At 46.7% G+C, this 20,127-nt stretch overlaps 1 protein-coding gene across 2 annotated transcripts in view; it reads right to left on the bottom strand.

Annotated features, from left to right (window-relative positions):
- Nucleotides 1–20,127, bottom strand: part of DDRGK1 (DDRGK domain containing 1) — a 39,556-nt gene that overhangs the window by 4,109 nt on the left and 15,320 nt on the right. For both annotated transcript variants that reach the window (XM_054990539.1, XM_054990538.1), the window contains exons 4-6: nucleotides 18,870–18,971; nucleotides 11,540–11,662; nucleotides 7,922–7,960 (exon numbers count right to left, since the gene is read on the bottom strand). In XM_054990539.1, the coding sequence (XP_054846514.1) occupies nucleotides 7,922–7,960; nucleotides 11,540–11,662; nucleotides 18,870–18,971 (264 nt within the window). The remainder of the gene's footprint in view (nucleotides 1–7,921; nucleotides 7,961–11,539; nucleotides 11,663–18,869; nucleotides 18,972–20,127) is intronic.

The following is a 20,127-nucleotide window of genomic DNA, read 5'->3' as shown; positions in this document are numbered from 1 at the left end:
TTGTATACGTTAAGCAGTTTGAGCATGGGCTATAGAAATGCTATTATTGTTCTTGCACTTGAGAGCCCTGCCCCTATATCTCGGGAGGTGTAGCAAGTGGCGGGGGGCGGGAGCTCAATAGAGCATTACTTCTACATATTTTCTAGGGTCAAGGGCCCATCGCTTAAAATGGATTTGGGGACTGAGCCCTGGCTTATACAAAGCTTTGCAAATGTAACCAAAGACAATTCAGGCAGAAATCAGAGACAGTTAAGGACACTTGAGATGTACAGCTATAGATAAAATCATTTCAGTTTTGTTTCTCATCTATTACCTAAAGAATTTTCTAAGAAGGTTTGGACTTTAGGCTCCGGGTATTGCCACAGCATAGGCTGACATTTTCAGGTTTTAATATAAAGGATTAGATCACTTTATAAGCATGTAAGAATACCACGGCCCCACCCGAACCAGTATTCTGTTTCAGAGGATGCCCGGGCAGATGCTTTGGGAAAGCCCACAAGCAAAGCGGGGAGCCAACGGTTCTTACTTAATGTACACCCGCAGAAACTGCTGTTCAGAAACATGCCGCTTTTGTAGAAGTAGGTTCTGTTTTGAAAACTCGGCCCTTGATATATCATCCTCCTTAAATTAGTCAGATTCTTCGTTAGAGCTATCTAAGCTAACGGTGCTCATTACATCATGTGACAATGAGTCCCACCGACTGTGTTCTTTTAATTTCAGCTTTTGCGATTATTATTCTTATATGCCTTGGGTGTGTGTGCGTGTGTGTGTGAAGGACTACTAGTCATCCTAAATTCCTGGCCCAGATTCTGGCTATAAAACATATATTCCTATGTCTAAGTTCTATAGCAAGGAGTGGAAATAGCTTCTCAAAAGGCAGTACGAGGAAATAAAATCACACATTATATAAAACTCAGCCCCACAAGCCCCTTAGTTATGAAGTCAGATACAGTCAAGCTAGAGAACTAAGTATTATGGACTGAACATATGGAACTAGAACCAGTCCATGAAAACCAGTTCTCAGAGCTTGGAACTGCCAGGGTTCTGCACGTCTTCTTTTAAAAGGGTATGGGGCGGGGGGGGGCGGGTAAAACAACAGGCAGGCCTGATCGTGTGGCATTGCTCTGCCAGGCAGCAGCCTTGCTAATATTAATGCTGGCATAACGCTGCAACGGCCCTATGTGCTCCACCGAGCAAAGCGAAAAGCCCAATAGCCGTGGAAACAGAGACGCTAATGCAGCAACACAGCCAGCCGTGCCCATGGCATTCCCAGAAACTCTGCTGCTACCAGCCGCACAGTACACCATTGCGTCCCGATGATGACCACACAGGGGAAGCACTCCTCAACACACGGTGGTGGCCGGAACGCCAGATAACGTTACCCTCCCCGCGCACAGTCTCCTTACCCACCAAATGCTGCAGAGAGGGTGTCTACAACAGTGGATAAGTGGCTAATTTAGTGCACCTGGTGGTTGTCCTGGATTAGGCGGCTCCTCCCCCAGGCTTAAGAAAAGTCTGGTATAAACAGGCGGGGCATACTACTCTGGGAGAGCTTTTGGGGTACCGTGTGGCTATCAGCACCAGAACCAGGCCCACAGGGCAGTACCCCAAAAGCTCTCCCAGAGTAGTATGCCCCGCCTGTTTATACCAGACTCACCGGTTTCAGGGTTCTTAGCTGGAAGCCCTTGTGCACAGCAGGCAGACACTCAAGACACAGGAAAGATAACTATTTAACTATTTATGAGCTCAAGAGAATAGCCAAAATAACAATACTCGCTCTTGAGGCAAAGCAATGGCAATAAAAAAAAAGAGCTTGACCTAATCTTAGCTAAAACAAAGCCCTCGAGACAAATAGGTACTCAACCTGCATGCTCCTGTGATTCAGCTCCTGTGATTCAGCCCACTCTTTACAGAGGGATCATAGCATCTCTCCGTGAGGTCATGGCCTAGTGGTTAGAAGGCCAGTAAGTGGCCAAGGTTTATCTTAGAGAAAGGTCTGAATCCTCCGGAAGCTCAGCACAGCCTACAGCAGCTTCCCAAACCCCCCATTCTTCTGCCACACAGTGAAGTAAGAGATGCTGCTCTATTCATACCAGCCACTCAGCGCCACTCAGAGGCGTGGAAGGCAATCTAAACTCCCCTCTGTCTGGAGATCAGGGGGTGGGGCTACCAGCCATGTGACCATTTTCAAGAGGTTCCGGAACTCTGGTCCCCTGTGTTCCCCCTGAAAAAAAGCCCTCAGCATCATCATCATCACCACCATCATCATCACCACCATCAACCTTTATTGGCATCACAGCAATCACAAGATTGGAAAGGTATCCGAACCATAACGTATAAAAACTCCAACGGTACAAATCCATACAGACTACTCATTAAAATTACCTTTAAATTTACGAACTTCCACAAGAAATTTGGCAACCGCTTCAGTAATTTCAGGAACCAAATCATTTAAAAGAAACTGACGCTACAGGAAAGACAATCAGCTCACAGCAGGCAAAGCCTTTATCCTGGCCAGGACGGAGCCCGCTGGGGAAAGCGTGACGCAATACTCAACAGCAGATGCAAATTCAAGTCCCAGCCCGGGGAGACTGCAGAGTGGTCTCCACGAGGCAAGGCCTAACTGTTGCATGCGCTGTTGCATACTTAGCAAAAAAAACAGCTTGTCGGACTGAAAGAAAAGGGAGAGACTGAGCCCGTGCCGGTCTTCCCAGTTCTGGAGCTCCATTGCAGCACCGCCAGTGTTTCAGAATAAGCCATTTTGTTCCCGCCCCGTCTCCAGGTCTTTGCACTCTTTGGGTGCAAAGTAGCATGCTGCATGCCTCTCGGCCTCTTCTCCCATCACCTTGACTTATTTTCACCATAATTTCTACAGGGTGGTTAAACCTGGTATCAATCGAGGGCAACAAAATGGCTTCAGTTGCTGCTACTGAGCACGCTCTATTGTAAGCTTCCTCAGGCGTGTTTAGCCGTGAAATGTGACTCTCTGCTTTATGACACAGACTTGGGCTAGGAAAGGTCAACGAACGGAGACAATTTAAAAAATAAACTGGCTGTGGTAATTACCCGAGAAACAACTGCTTCGAGTATTTCACGTGAAAGTCACATACACCCCAACACACACACACCATTTACTGTTTTATGTTTCATTTTTTCCATCCTCTTTAGAAAAGATTTGCAAAGATTGGCACTGAGGTCAAGGTTTTCTCTTACCGACTGGCAAGAGTGGGAGGGATTCTTAAATGCACTAAATGGGGTGATTCACGTTTCCAGGCTTGAAAACCTGATGGTGAGCACGCAGACTGGAAGCTGCGCCAAAAGGTCGGTGCGACCTTTTGAAGGTAGTATGTGCTTTGCACGTGCATGAAAAAAAAGAATTTCCTCGGAAAAGGAGCAAATTAACAGGATGTTACCTGGTAAATGCAGATAGTTTCAGGTGGGTGGCCTTGTTGATCTGTAGTAGAAGAGCAAGATCTGGGTCCCGTAGCACCTTAAAGATCACCTAGATTTCCAGGGTACGAGCTTTTTGAGAGTCAAAGCTCCCTAGCATGAAAATGCCTTATTGTGATTCAGACCCTTGGACTATCAAGGTCAGCAGGGCCTACCACAATCCACAATCCTACCACATAATGAAATGCTGGGGATTGAACCTAGGACCTTCTGAACACTTGTACCTCTGAGCTACAGCCCTTTACCTTGAAATGCCAAGAACAGAGTTTGGGAGGCGACCCTTGTAGAACAGGAAAGTGGTTTGGGGTGGCTGGAAGGAGAGGCTGCTGGGGAGAAATCAGCAGGCAAGGGAAAAGTGAAGCATTCATTCACCCTCCAGCCTGTAAACATGTTTGCCGAGATCAAGGTTCTCCCCACCGGAGAAAGCAACCCCATGGGATGGTCCGCCTAGCTCAGACTGGAGAAGTCCCAGGCAGAGAAAGGTCTTTCCCAAGACCTGCTACTTGAGGTTCATTAACTGGAGGTCAAACTTGGGACTTATTACATGCAAAGCGTTCACGGATGCCTCTTGCCATCCTATGCCAAGGATGTGACTGCCATCTAGCCCTGGTCTAGCCCATATGTCAGGCAAAGGCCACAGTTTGCTGTAGCTGAGTGCTATCTCCTCTGGGGGTCTTGGGCGGTGACAGGTCTTCGCCAACGCCTGCCCTATCCGAAATACTTTAGCTGCAGGACTTAACTGGGAGCCTGCTGCAGGCAAAGCATGGGCTCTACAACGGAGCACCTCCCCAGAGACAAAGCGGTCCCTCTATCGACTCTATTTGTACCCAGCCCCTTCTGCTGTAAGGAGATCCCGATGGCATAAATGGCTGTTATCTCTTTATCCTTACAACAACCCTGTGTGGATGGGCTAGGCTGGGAAAGGGACTGGACTCAGTTGCGTGTGGCTGCTGAGCAGTAACTTGAACCCAGATCTCACACAAACACACAGGAAGCTGCCTTACACTGAATCGGACCATCAGTCTATCAAGGCAAGTATTGTCTACTCAGACTGGCAGCTGCTCTCCAGGGTCTTCAGTGGAGGTCTTTCACCCTCATCTACCACCTGATACTTTTAAACTGAAGATGATAATAATAAGTAATACCATTTGATTTATATACCACCCTTCAGGACACTCCGAGCAGTTTACAAAGTGTGTCATTATTATCCCCACAACAAAACACCCTGTGAGCTGGGTGGGGCTGAGAGAGCTCCTAGAAGCTGTGACTGACCCAAGGTCACTCAGCTGGCTTCAAGTGGAGGAGCTGGGAATCAAACCTGGCTCTCCAGATTGGAGTCCTGCTGCTCTTAACCACTACACCGAACTGGGAATGAACCCGGGACCTTCTGCACGCAACTTGAAAACCTGATGGGCGAGTATACATAGACAGGAGTACTCCTGCTTCAAGTCCAACATGCTACCTGCTAGCTCACACTGGTGGTCTCGGATCTTTACACACCTACCTTGCAAGGCAGGTCATTAGGATTACCATTTACACGGTAGTCAAAAAGGGTGGAAGAGCATCGTGCGCTCAAGGTCGCCCTGAGAGCTACTGGCTGAGCGTGGATTTGGAACTAACTTTCCAGACTGACGGCAGTAATCTGTTTGCTAGGGCACACTGCAGGTCATCCCACTGGCACATTTTAAAAATTCATATTAAGCATTCGAAAGAAGCAACACGTAGAAAATAATTGCTACATCCAACAGGAATCCAGCCGAAAAAATTACTCCCATAATTAAGAAAATTGAGACCATGTATCTGAACAATCGTCTCTCAGTCTGGTGCCTTCCCTCATTTATTATTATTAAATTTATATCCCGCAAGCTCCACCGAAAAAAGGCTTTCACAACAGCTTACAAAATATTAACATACAACAATAAAAACAATCTTAAGCCAGCTACTATACAATCAGCAGCAAGCCATTAATTTCTCCCCTTTCAGCTCTTTCAAGCTGCTTTGGAGACTTAGCAGAGTTCCATGTTTTTGCAATCACAACACTCACAGCCATTAAAAGATTTGCTACAATAGATCTCTCTTGGGCGCTTTTAAGAGAATTCACGGATACTGAAAAGAATCGAGGTAACGTGCTGGTCCCTGCCTTGTCGCTATGTGAATTCTTCTTCTTCTTTTTTTAAAAAATCCCTCTATTGTTTAATAGATTTACATTCTGGTCACATAAAGCAGAACTCAAACCTCGGGGAAGAGGATGCTTTTGAAGATCTAAAGATTCGGCAAACCGGCAGAGCAATTCCACTTTATTTTAAGGCCGCGCAGTATCTCCTGCTTTTTGCAAAAGTGCAGGGAATAAGACGTGCAAACTTCCACACCGTTTCAAAGTGTTTTGTCTGTCTAGTACACTGTTCTCCCTTTCTTTCTCCAAGGAGCTCAGGAGAGCAGATTCGTCTCTTGTCCTCATTTTACCCTTGCAACGGCCCAGGATGTTAGGTTAGGCTTAGAGGCTGTGTGACTGGCCAGAGGTTAGCAGAAGGCTTCATGGGAGAGAGAGGATTTCCACCGTCTCCCGGATCTTAGTCCCAACATTCTAACCCAGATTGTGCAAAAAGGAAACATATTCATAAGGAGCTACACAGGTTCAGAGCTGCACGAAAACTGGCCTGCCAAACCCCCTCTACACGTTAGGCATGGCAGCGATTCACGGACAGGTGGTGGCTATACTGACTGCATTTATTTATTATGCACTTTATTTTAAATATTTCTATCCTGCCTTTCAGCCCAAAGCTTCTGAGAGTGGGCTTATGGGGAAAAAATGGAGTAAAAGACAGTCTAATATACACTAACCAACCCCCAGTTCAGTTATCGATGTCAAAAGGCTGACCGCTTACTTTGGAATTAAAAGCAGAATTAAGGAGGGCGGGAAATAGCAGTAGAGCGCCATCAAAAACGAAACAGCAGTAAAAATGTGAAAAGATGCAGCCTACTGATATTAAAATGGCAGAGCAATAACGAAAGCAGCAAAGAATTTGAACAAACCAAATAGCCACAGAATATATTCAGAAACAATGTTATGTTCACGAAAGAAGGGGACGCAGCAGAATGCTTGAGGAAAGAAACAAGTCCTACCCTGATGCCAATAAAGAGAATAGTTCTGGGAGGATGTTACACCTGTGGGGAGGCGGCTGTAAAGGAAAAAGCCTGGCTTCTGTCGTACCAGCCTGCCTCATCTCAGTTACTCAAGCTGGGTGGCCTCGGATGATAAGCTCAATGGATGGGCTGGGCTGAAGCCCTCTGGTCCCAAGCCACTTACTGCCTTGGATCGCACCCAGTAATGCATCAGCAGCCGGCGCAACATGCCAGCAGTGCCCACCTAGGAACCAGCACCTGATCCGCAGAGAACATGGGCTGCCGGGTAACACTCCCCCGTCCAAGAAGTCTCTTTTTTACACATTTGGCATCGCTTTGAAAACAGGAGTCGGTTGCATGCAGGCAAGCATTCCTACAAACAGGGGATCAGCTCAGCCTTGCCCTGTTTTCCCTCCTCAAATGACACATGTGCTTGCCTCTGAACCCAAGAGATTGATCCCCCCCCCGACACACACACCCTGAATCAGGCAGGCAGGCAGCCTTCTTTCCCAATGTTTTCAGCGCACTGCAAGGTTATCCTATTAAACATTTCCTAGATGCCTCATTTTTTTTTTAACTCCCAGATATTTTTTTTTAACTCGAAAAGCTGCTTTGGGGGGAATAGAGGAGTCGAGGTGGTTCTGTGATTGTCACAAAGGCCAGCCAATGAATGCAGTGCTCAGGTCCCGCAGTGGTAGAGAGGAAATATGAGTCTTCCCTGTGCTCCATGCTTAATGATCTACATCTGATGAAAATGGGAGGGGGGGGCAGTTTCAACGATGGCTTGCAACCTACGTTATGCATATCTGGAGACACCCACAATCTACCTCTCAACCCTTGATGAATGCCCCTAACCCCAATGTCATTGTCCCTTAACCACGTTCCTAAAAAGTAGCTCTCTCTGCTCCTTCTTGCCGTCCCTTTTACACCCAAGCGCATGTCCATTTATTAAGTCACGAGCGCTCGTTTATTCCGATATTACAGGCTGCAAACTTGTAGCACTCAATATCCAGAATACCCAATGCAGAGCAAAAGACCATATAAAATGGGCCCGGGAGTTTGTGGTCCACAGGCCCCGATTCTGGTTTCCCAGTAGCACAAGAAGAAGGGGGGGGGGGGACGGAAGGCCTAGCCCCTCAAGCTATACCGCTGCAGCCCAGTGAAAATATCAGCCACCAGCGGCCCAGATTCATGGTGGTTATTGGCTGCTACATGACATCTCTTTTTAGATATCGTTTGGTTGTCAAAGCAACACAGACCTGTTACGACAAAGGATTATTTGTTTAAACAAAATATCATAGAAGGGTGGAGAAAGGGGAAGAGAAAGGGGAGAGTCAGAATCACGTACCTTAATGTAGTTGAGCAGTTCCGTGAGGAAGCTACGAGACTAGGCACAGCAAGAAAAAGAGTCATTAATTCAAATGTGTAGGAAGCATGAGAAATGAAAACCATGTTGCCATGAAAAATACGAGATTTTGGCTGCAAATCGACACAGGAGGTAAGCCATGAGAAGGGTTACCACCTGAAGGCCCCCCCTCACCCACTGCCTCCAACCAGAACAACCTCCATCCTCCCCAATCATGTTCAATTCCTTGAGTTTGGTAATCCCTTCTGGGCAGGTAGTTCCCAAACCCCTGCGACCGAACTAATCTGGGGGAGGTAGGAGAGAAGCAATGGGAGTTGCTCAGGCTCCTGGGTGGGGTAGTGACCATCCGGTCAGGCAGTAACCAAGGTTGGCACCCCCTAAAATCTGCCATTTTTGGTTGCCTGACCCTTGAAGGGCAGTGGCTGCCAACTTCCAGGCCGTGTCATTGAGAATGACTGGACTGTCACTTTAAGAGAAACGTCAGTTTCCAGCTATGCACCTGCCCAATTCTTAGAGATTTTTAGAAGCAGTTTCAAAAGCTGCCTCCCACCACTGAGAGTTACTGTCACATTTTCTGTAGAAGATTTAGTGCTTTTAAAGGGCGCCAAACTGGCCCCCAAGAAAGGTTTGGATTCGGCTCTTTCAGGCAAGACAGTTATCTCTATTAAGTTGTGAACCTGCCTAGAACTTACCTCCCAGGACTTCTGCATTAAACTTCCTCCCCCCTTTCCAACTCAAATTCTTTTCTCAAAACCCGTCACTGCAGTGAAGCAGTTGGCTGGGCAGTCAACTCAAACACAGTGTACTTATGTGTAATTATCTCCTCTCTCTCTCTTGTCAATGTATATTGTATGTTCCTCGGTGCGGGGACTTGTCTATTTTTTTAACCCTGTAAAGTGTCGTGGTGCTGTATAAAAGCAAAACCTTTACAGATACCCCAGATATGCCCCCAAAATGTCCATATAAACGTCTTGTCTTCTCTGCAGACATTCTCGCAATCTCTAACATGGGGCAGAATCCTCAGGACAGCTGTGTCAGGGAAAAAACCGATTTTTCGCATGCCTGGGGGACTGTGCTGAAATACTGGCCAGGAAATACCATGGAAAATGTATGCAGAGAGAAAATAAATAGATTCTCTAGATTTTCCCATTGAACTTTTGGGATGCTTGAAGAACACAGTTGATACTAGAGGCAGGAGTCTCACGGCAAATTTGCTCATTCTTGCAAGAAACAAAACATTCTGCCTACTAAACAGCAGGAATAATTAGACTCAAATGCATGCCACTGGCTAGCAAAAACTCTGCAAAGTGTTAGCGCTACAGAAATGCATTAACTTTTTGGGAAGGACTTTGGAGCTACAAAGTTGTGTTTGCGAGACTTCTAGAACTAGAAACGTGCAGACAATACAGTTGCTCATCACATACTCTCTAAATATCTTTCTAAACAAATGGTGAGAAAGAGATCATTGCCACAAGCAATGTCACTCCATTGGCTACCTATCAGTTACCATGCTCAATTCAAAGTATTAGTTATTATATACAACGCTCTTCATGGCCTTGGCCCAGCATACCTACAAGACCGCCTCCCTCCCTATGTCCCTCCACAGCAGCTTCGCTCATCTGAACAGGGTCTCTTGCAGGTGCCAGCCTGCACATGGGTGAAATCAACAGCAGCCCCTACATGGGCTTTCTCTGTGGTGGCCCCCAACCCTGTGGAACGGCCTGCCTGAGGAGGTCAGGACAGCCCCCCCTCTCCTGGCTTTCCACAAATGATGCAAAACCGAATTATTCAAAAAGGCTTTTTACTCAGATAGGAGGGAAATATTGTAGGGAGGGGGTCTCAGATGCTTCACTAATGAGTTAGGGACCATAGACATCACCATTATGTTACCTTACATATCATCTGTTGCTTTAAATATGTACTCCTATATACTACCTGTGCTTCATGCTATCTAATGTCAGTCCTAGAATTGATTGTTCTGTTTCAGCAATTCTTCAAATTTTTATTGGATCCTTGCTAATCCTCTGTCTTTGTAAAGTCCTATGGCATTGTTTATGGAAATGTCCTTGCTACTGATTGTACTGATCTCACACTATGTAATCCGCCTTGAGTCTCAATGAGAAAGGTGGACTATAAGTGACATAAATAAATAAATAAGAAAGAATGCATCAGAAGGGTGGGAAACAGTGTTAAGGGGTAAATCCATGCGATCCAAAGTTTGCACATGGGTACTCAACACATTTATGATGAAATTTTCCTTTCTAAGGGAAAAGATATCGCTTCTCACCCTGCTTTTTCTGATCTTAAAGATCGCCGAAAGCTACTCTGGCTAACACAGCTGCATTACTGTGCATGTCTTGCTTTTAGGTTTCTAACACTTCTCAATATGCATTTCAATTAATGCAAGTCTTTGGATGCTGTTCTGGGACCATCTATTTTTATTTTTAAAGTATTCATAGACTGGGATTTAAAGTAATGAAGTTAAACGCTCAAAAATCCATTACAAATAAAGTAAAGAGTAACTAAGAGTCTCTCTACGTGAGAGGCCTCGGTGCGTGTTTGTTAAGCGTAGGGAGATGCAACGTTGGCTGGGAAGCGTAGTTTAAAAAGACAGAGCCAGCAGAGATCTCTCCTCAGAGAGTATGTTACTTTTATCTTTGCCTCCCCAAAGGCTCTGTTAATTTCAGCTCTCCAGTCTAAAACTGTGTGGGGTGGCAACCAGAGGGCAGCAAGAAATGGAAATGGGCTGGAGCTGCCTTCCAGAGCCGGGCTTGGACCTGGAGAGGTTATAATGGGCTGAAGTTTCCCTTCTGGTATTTCGCAGCCCCTTCACACAGCTCCAGTGTATAGCAAAGCCTTTGCCCTGCCATCAGCTCTGTTATTTTAAACTACCTTTCCCAGCTAACATTGCATCTCCCGACACATGTTCTTCACGTGTCAGATGTCTTGTGTAGATAGACTCTAAATAAAGAATTATAGTTTATAAAAATAATAAACTTCTCGAAGACTTTAGTTTTGTAGTCCCTTCGGTATGCTCTCAGAGTAGAAGCTTCAAGAAGCCCCTCAAAAATGAGGCAAATGGGCGTTGGTGACCCCACCCCAAATCCAGGCAGACAGCCCTCCTGAGGATCTAATGCTTCCAGCTGCTGTAGCTAAAGTGAACTTTCCCCTGCAAACCCCTTTCAGTTCGACCTTTGTCTTGGAAATGAACCCTTGGAGGGCTTCTTACCCGCTAGGCACTCCAGTGGTGACACTCAGGCCAGGTGAACCGGGCAGCTGCTCCCTGGCAAGAGCCCGGGCAGTTCTGGGGCACAGCAAGTTTGCCTGGCATGAGGGGGGGGGGTTCCCAAGTGGGAGCTGGACAAGGTGTGCTGCACAGAAAGCATGCTATAACGCAGGCACAGGTGAGCCAGAAAAAGTGCAAAATGTGGAACTGCTCCTGGACGAGCTGGAAGTGACACTGTGCTGGTGACACCCCGAAGGGAATGAATTATCTGATCACCAGAAGCACAGTTTGTGGGGCTTCCCCTGGTTGAAAAAAAAATATATATCAAGGCAGTGGAGAGCAACTGTCACCCAAGGTGGCCCAGAGTAACTCACCTCCTCTTCTGACATGGCTTCATCCAACCCTTCTTCTTCCACGACAAAACTCTCTTTCAGCTTGAGATATTCTTCATGTTCCCTCTTCTCCTCCTCCTCTTTAGCCTTCCTCTTCTCTTCTTCCTAGGAGAGCGATTGTATTATTAATTTTCACCTCGCTCCACAAGGACGCAATAAACAAACAGCAAAATCGGCCGTGCGAAGAAGAAAAATGTAACGTGCCTTGTATTTTAAAATAATCTTTCGTTTTCAGCTTTCAGCGGCTGATCATTAAAAGTCTTTCCCTCTTCCCCAAATAAAAGGGAGGAGCCAGGCACGCACACATTTGTTCACAAATCGGGCTTTTAATTTCATAGCAACTAAAATCCTAGTTTACCTTGCCACGGGAAGAGGATTCAAACTCATCCGAACGACAACACAATACTGGGGAGGTCTTTTTCGATTTGGCCCATTCGTTTCGCAGGCTGCACCTTCGGCAGTCCTCCCCCTTGAACGCACCAGAGCCAAAGCTCTGAACCACACGTCTGCCTGTGCTGCCACCTGCAGCGGGCCAGACTCACGTCTTCTCGTTTTTGCACACGCCGGTTTCGATCATCTTGCAGAATACAGGAAGCCCCTCCCTGAAGCCCCTTCCTCTCCCACCTCCAGCCCAGCCAACACATTCTTTTTCATTTATCAGACGTGACCATAAACTTGTGCAAGATCAAGAGCTGACTTCTGAACTCCACCAACAGGTAAATCTCTCTTCCTATCGTGACACAATCAGTTATCACCAGCCTTCATCTGGCCACAGTCACATGTGCTGAGTTATATCCAGAGTAGACCTGGTGCAGCATGCTCCTGAGGAGGCTGCCTTTAGAAAAAGCTCAGAAACTTTAGCCGGCACAGAATGTGGCAGCTGGTTGCTCACAGGGGCCTGTTTGATAAGCCTGAGGCTTTACTACTGTGCCGAGGACTCCTGGTTTCCTTCCAAGCCCACCTCAAAGTGCTGCTTATGTTTGAAGCCCAAATGGTTTGCAACAGTTACCTCCCAAATAAGCCCTATACACTCAGACAGCCTGATGAGTCTTTACTTTCTATCCCACCTCCGCCCAGGGTGTAGTAGATGGCTTCAGAAGGCAGGGCCTTTTCAATGGTGGCTCCCAGGCACTGGAACTCTGGCTGTGGGAGAGTCCACTACACCTTCCTCTCTGTGCATCTCTCATCTGACCTGGTGTTTCAGTTTCTCTTCAGCTCTGGTGCTTTTTGCTACTTCTTTGCTCCCGGATCCCTTCTCCCCTATTATTTTAATGCTATTAATGTCACTGTAGTTTTTAAAGCTCTAATTGTACTATATTATTGCCGTTTATGATATTGTTAGCGTTACATTTTAGAACTGTCAGATACACTGAAGGATGGAGAAAACAAAGACAGACGTATGTTAATAAAGAACTAAAACTAGGAAATTCACGGATTTAAAAAAGGTGCTGGTACTCAGATGTAAGGTTCCACTGATTTCCACCAATTCCTTCCTCGGGATCTGGGACAGCCCCCTCACCCCAGATGCCGGTATTCAGTATTAGTGAGGACTGCCAAACCCCACCCCACCCCCAGACAGACTCTATGGCAGGGGTGGGCAAATTGTGGCCCGTGGGCCACATGCGGCCCGCTACAGAGTTTTTTGGGGCCCGCCACAGTCAGAAAAATCCGCCTTGAACCGAGATTTCCTTCTAAAATTAAATGTGCTTGCAGCTATAGATGATATGAAATTAGCACAATAAATAAATTGAATAAAATGACCACTATTTTATTTAATTTATATTGATTGATTTTTATGATACAATTGATACCTTTTCTGAAATGCAAAGTTAACTAATGAATGCAATCATTTTAAAAAGTGCGGCCCTCCGCTAACCTCCGCTCCCACAAAGTGGCCCCCGAGCCGAAACAATTGCCCACCCCTGCTCTAGGGCATCAAATCTCCACCGAGTTCCCTTCCCTCCCCAGGCACGGCGCCAAGCTAGAACTGGCTCCCTTTCCCAGAAGCTGTATTCAGGGAGGTAGAGGCGAGACAGTCAACACCTTAGCTTTCCCCAACAGCCATGAAAACTCCGTCTGGAAAGTGGGGCACTGCCTCTCTGCCCGGCCCCCCTACCCCTTTGGGCACTGCCATCAGCGGTAGCTGGGAACCAGCAAGCCACATCCTCTCCAAACAGCTCTGCTTTTCGCCATCACATTTATCTTCCGCCTCTCCTTCAAAGAGCGCAGGGGGCTTCTTGCTGCCTCGATGGATCTTCACAACCATCCTGTGAGGCAGCCGGGGCTGAAGGAGGCCCAAGGCCACGCGGCGAGCAGCATGGCAGAGTGGCGGTTGCAGCACTCCCCTATCCTTGTCCAGTATGCTGACCGCTACGCTGGATGGGCTCTCTCACTCATGTGACGCTATGCCAGAAACTAGAGGAGTTGGCCGTGTTAGTCTGTAGTAGCAAAATAAAAAAGAGTCCAGTAGCACCTTTAAGGCTAACCAATTTTATTGCAGCATAAGCTTTCGAGAGCCACAGCTCTCTTCATCAGATGCATGGAGGGCAGAAAGAAACTGGCCAAATATAGAGGAGGAGGGAGGGGGAAGGGGGGAAGGAGGAGAGGGGGGAAGTAAACAACTCCTTTGATATGGAGATGCAGACAGCTCCTTTTGGTGTGGGGATCAGTTTGCTTGTGTAAAGTTTCAAAGGAGTTTGCCGTGTTAGTCTGTAGTAGCAAAATCAAAGAGTTCAGCAGCACTGCAGCACAAGCCCTCGATAACCACAATCCTCCCCACCAGATGCATCTGACAAAGAGAACTGTGGTCCTCGAAAGCCCACGCCAGGTGCCACTGGGCTCCCCCAGACCCCGCCTCTGTAAAGGAAATCAGTTACCTGTGATAATGAGATAACCATTATTCATAGTCCCTATTCAGTCCCAGCTTGACAGAGTCAAATTTGCATATGAATTCCAATTCAGCAGCTTCCCGTTGGATTTTGTTTTTGAAAGGTTTCTGTTGAACTACAGCGACCTTTAAGTCTTTGATGGAATGTCCTGGTAGATTGCCAGAAACTGGCTCTTATATAGATCCGGAGGAGTTAGCCGTGTTAGTCTGTAGTAGCAAAATCAAAAAGAGTCCAGTAGCACCTTTAAGACTAACCAATTTTATTGTAGCATAAGCTTTCGAGAATCACAGTTCTCTTAGTCAGATGCATCTTATGCTACAATAAAATTGATTAGTCTTAAAGGTGCTACTGGACTCTTTTTGATTTGGCTCTTATATACACTCTAGGACTGCCTGCACCCATTTGAAGTTGCCTGATTAAGATTTTCCACAGAGGCCCTGCTCTGTCCATCCCTACCTCCTGAAGGGGGGTAAGAGGTTACCACAGACAGGGCCTTCTCCATGGTGGCACCTCAGAATTTGACGCCCATTTCTATACAGATGGAAACTTTCCTCAGAAGCCCTGCTCCGTCCATCCCTACCTCCAAAAGTGGGGTGAAAGGTCACCGCAGATAAGGCCTTCTTGATGGTGACACCTCACAGAATCTGATGTTTATTTCTACACAGATGAAAATATTTTTACCCTTTGAGCTGTGAATGCAATAATATTAAGCGATGATGATATGATTTTGATCCTGTGATTAATGAGCGAGTTGCGGTGGGTTTCCTTTTTTTGCTGTAGCACCTTACAAGAAGGGCAGAACAACAAGCAGATAACGGGCTGCGTAAACAATGACTGCAATAAAGAAGCAAATGACCAGACAGGAATTCAACAGGTCTATCGTTTACAAATATTTTCCCCTCCCTATGTCCAATACTTCCAAGTTGGACAAAGACAGGAAGCAGAGGTGACTTCTTTGAAAACACAGGGAGCACATCAGTGCATACAGATGTGCATGGAGCCTGGAGAAGATTGCTCAAATGGGTCAGAGCTGGCAAGACCCCCGAAGGGAAGGGATGGCCAGCCAATGCAGCCCCAGTCATTTGCTACACAGAGTTCTGCCCAACATGCCTCTCAATGGCACAGCACTCCACTACCAAAGAAAGAGGCGCAGTTAAGTGTCTAGGCATACATTCAACAGGTGCAGCTTTCCAAGCCACATCCCATGCATACCCTTATACAGCCCTGTAATATAGGACCGTGTTAAGAAATTATATAATTCAGAGGGGCTGAAAGACCAAGAAAAAGAATGGGCGGATTCTAGGTTGTAGCAGAGAATAGAATGCAGGACCATAGCATTTATTTTTTTTACTGCTGACAGCGTGTGCAAAGTAAACTCGGAGCCCTAGCTAACCTCCAAGCATTTTGGAACCCGCATTTGTAAGAGCCTAAACCTTTCTCTCCAATCAAAGCTTCTTTTTTTCCGGATCCCGGGATACTGGAAATGCATCACTACTAAATCGAGTTTGCTCGTAACGGAGATCATTTGCAACGTGAAGAAATACCAAGCAAAGAAAGGCAGCATTTTGGAGGGGGTGGGGGTGGGGGGTTGGACAGCAAAGCCTCAGAGGTTGCCAGCAAGAAAAAATTGCTCTGCAACATGAAACGGTTTGCTCTTGCTGATAAGACGTCCGTGGTAAACCATTTCCTCCACAGAAAAAAAATCTACAGGCAGAAGGGAAATTCCCAGGGCTATGCGACGCTGAAGCAAAGAGCATTGACAGGGTGTGGATGTCTTACGGAACAGAGTCTATCAGGCTGCCGGGGCTTTTCAGAGGAAACAAGTCATTTTAACATGTATTTTCAGGTTTCGAATCCCATTAGCAGAGGAGGCACTTTGAAGTGGGTGGGTGTGTTTGCATGCGTGAAAGAGTATAGGCTGTGCGCCTTCCTTCCAAGGAAAGTCAACATTTGTGTTCACAATAGTATATACCTGGCCAATAAGTAAAAAAAAAAACCCGTTTCTTTATGTACCCCAAAATGGTGTTAAGTCGCTCATGCTAGAATGGAAAGTGGGGTGAGGAAATTTTTTGCAAAATTAAGAAGCCGGTGACAGCAGCAGCAATGTAAGAAAGCAAGAAGAGCCCTGCTGGATCCGTCCAGCATCCTGTCCCTCAGTGGCTAACTGGATGCCCCAGGAAGGCCCTACAAGCTGGTCAGAAACCAAATCCCCTCTGCTGTCTCCCCACCACTTTCGATGGGCGTGGATGTTTCCTCAATGGAGATGTTCCCCGGACAGCTCAGTTCTAAAGAGGAAGCTGTATTAAGTCTTGCAGTGAACACAAACCAGGCCCTTAACGACTAACAAGGTTTTATTAAAGCATAAACCTTTGTGGACCAGAGTTCCCTTTGCCCGATGACGAAGCGGACTCTAGTCCATCAAAGTTTATGACTGGGATAAAATCCGACTCGTCTTGAGTTGCTGCTAGACCCTTGTTTGTTACGACAGCTCTGTGTTCTTGAATGAAACTGCCACCAGGGTTTGGAGAAGTTTCACTTCCTCTGGTTTCGGGAAGGGACGGGGCATGTGTAAGTGTATGCGAAGGAACACCATTTGGGTGAGAAGGAAGGAAGGAATGCAGAAGCAGAGAGCTGCCACTTAGGAGAAGCACCTTGAGGTGCAGGGCCAGTCCCTCCCTCCCTCTCTCTCTCGAGATTTCTGGTGCTCTGGTACCAAACCCAGGTGGTGGCACCGCTCTACGTCTCACTACTCATGGGCTGGATAGTTCGTATCTTGCTAAATGATCCACTGAATTTAAAAGTCCTATGGAAGTGGCTAGGGCTGAGTGGCAGAGCACGGGATTTGCAGGCGGAAGGTCCTAGATCCAATCCCCACCATCTCTGGGATGAGAGACAGGAGACCCTGTAGAGCCAATGACAGCTGAAGCAGACATCGCCTGGCTAGAAAGAGCAACAGCCCTACTGCAGCTGTCTTGCACAGCGTAGGGATTGTCTGGCAAAAAACTGCCGCAGGTCTTGGAGAGAGGGAGGCTATTCTCTGATCTAAATAATCTTCAAGGAGCGGCGATGGGAAGAGCAGGAGGTCTGAGAAAAGAGGAAGCTGCATGCTTATAATCATTAAGAGCAGCAGCCAGTCCCCACGCAGAAGTCGCTGTCATTTGTATGTTTATACATATCCAAGCGTACTAGATCTTGTTCTACATTTCTATAGATCTGGCTGGGTCACCCTGTGCTGATAGCAGAATAAAGAATCCCTGGACCGGGGCAAACGTTTTAAAACTTGAGCCCACAACGTGGATGACTTTGCAACTTGCCTAAAAAGTAGCTGGCCTGAGCCCAACTAGTAAGTTTGTGGCCACCATAAGAGTTGCACTGGAGACTTCTGGGCTCAAAGTCACACTGTGGACTCATGCGTTACACCTTTCAGAGGGCGTGTGAGCGACATGAGAGACTCAGTGTGCATTTCCTTCGTTCAAATGCCCAAATTTGCTATCCTTTCTGAGTCAAGGTCAATACCAAAAAGCTGCTTGCACACAAAACCTGAGGAGTTCTCCTAGGGTGGATGAACATCCCAGAGTGACCTAGACAGAACGGTCATCATGAAGTGCCTGGTTCAAATTTGACCTCCGCTGGGAGTTTAGAAAAGGATATTCCACAAGCCTCTTTCCTTTCTCTGCCTCAGCCCCTCACTCCCAACACGAAGAAAATAATACAATCGTTCATATACATCGCTCTGATGTACATGAAGTGCATCTAAAGAGATGCTAAATATTATGACTCAAAATAGTAGAGTCCAGTAGCACCTTTAAGACTAACCAACTTGATTGTAGCATAAGCTTTCGGGAACCACAGCTCTCTTTGTCAGATGCAACCTGACGGTTGCATCTGACGAAGAGAGCTGTGGTTCTCGAAAGCTTATGCTACAATCAAGTTGCATCTGATGAAGAGAGCTGTGGTTCTTGAAAGCGTATGCTACAAATGCATCTGACGAAGAGAGCTGTGGTTCTCGAAAGCTTACGCTACAATAAAGTTGGTTAGTCTTAAAGGTGCTACTGGACTCTTTACTATTTTGCTTCTACAGACAAACGCAGCTAACTTCTCTGGATCTATAAATATTTTGACTGTGGTTTTCATAATCATCAAGCACGGTATGTACTGCTGCATTAGACTCAGACTTAAGTTCAATCCTGGGTAAACCTGGATCAGTAACAACCTCCACGTCCTGACTTACGTTGCAGGGCAGCAGTGTGTGTGTGGTTTAGGGGGCTAATATGCTGTCTGAGGGTCTTTGGAGGTAGGGCAGGGTTTAAAATATAACCAACAACCCCCTCCCGTTAATGAGCTGCCCACCCCACCGGTATGGGACGTTGCCAAATGCAGACGGTGTCCAACCCCGCTCCCACACCCCAAGCCAAAGCTCCCACCTGCCGTTCTTCCTCCTGGCGCAGATGCTCCTCTTCTTTGCGCCGATCCTCATCACGTTTTTGCTCGAGCTTCTTCCGCTCCTCACGCTCAGCTTCCTCTGCCTTTCAAGGAAGAGACAAGGAAGGATGTAAATGATAAACGATTATTTACTTAATTTTTTATATCTCGCCTGTCAGGTCTGTTGCCCACAGAACTGCCATCTTGTGTTCTCACTGCTGGACTGATGTATTTTCTCAGCAATATTTTGTCAGCAGGGTCACTGAAGCAGATGTGGTTCCCAGGACTGCCTTATCTGAAGTGGCTAACCACGGAGGCCTTGGAGTAGTCTACTCTCACATTCCTATCTCCTATACTAACTGGTCATATGGGGGGGGGAGGGAAAGGAGGTGTTGATATATTGCTACAAGTCACTAACACGGCATTCTCAACAAAGCTTTGTGTTCAGCCAGAAGCTTTCCTAGCCTTTGGATTATCTATAGACACTTGTACTTTGAATATATTCTCTCAATAAATAACCTTTGACTCAAGAGGCCTTGGATTTCTTGCTGCAAGGGGTGGGAGATGAAATCAGAGTAACTTGAACTCCTTAGACTGACATCACCTTTCTCCCCTATAGGGACTGAGAGCAGCTCACATCGTTCTCCTCTCATCCATTTTTGACTCACAACAACCTTGTAAAATAGGTTAGGCTGAAAGTGTGTGGCTGGTCCAAGTTCACCCTGCAAGCTTCCCTGGCAGAGTGGGGATTCGAACCCGAGTCTCCCAGATCCTCGTCTGCCACTCTAACCTCTACGCTACACCGGCTCTCAATTAGAAGCCATCCCATGTTAATAGAGGATGTCCTCTCACTTAAAAAGCTGAAGTCTAATTATTTAACTAACAACTAAATGCAATTTTTCTGATAACTTCTGATCAAAGTCTACGGCACAATTCCACATTAAACAGGCCAGTAGTTCCCCAAATGTGTGCCATGAGAAATCAATCGATTAAACTGCCAAAATTTCCGGCAAATGCCGACCAAACACACCAGGGAGGATGCCTGTTGCATCTCTGCAAGATTTGCTCTCCCAGCGTGAACTCCTAACCAGCGCCAGCTGGGGTGGGCAACTCTAACACATGTCTGAACCTTAAAAGGTCACTGCCAAGTCACAGCCGACAGTTTCTATTGGGTGTACCTGTACCGGGCTGATACACACCAAAACCACTTACAGAAGAAGCTGACCGATGTGCCTCTGCATGAGTCACTGCTCTGTGCTT

Source organism: Eublepharis macularius, chromosome 10 (genome assembly GCF_028583425.1).
Source record: "Eublepharis macularius isolate TG4126 chromosome 10, MPM_Emac_v1.0, whole genome shotgun sequence".
In the NCBI taxonomy this organism is placed as follows: Eukaryota; Metazoa; Chordata; class Lepidosauria; order Squamata; family Eublepharidae; genus Eublepharis; species Eublepharis macularius.
Note: the sequence above shows the minus strand (reverse complement) of the source record. Positions and strands in the feature narration are given on the sequence as shown.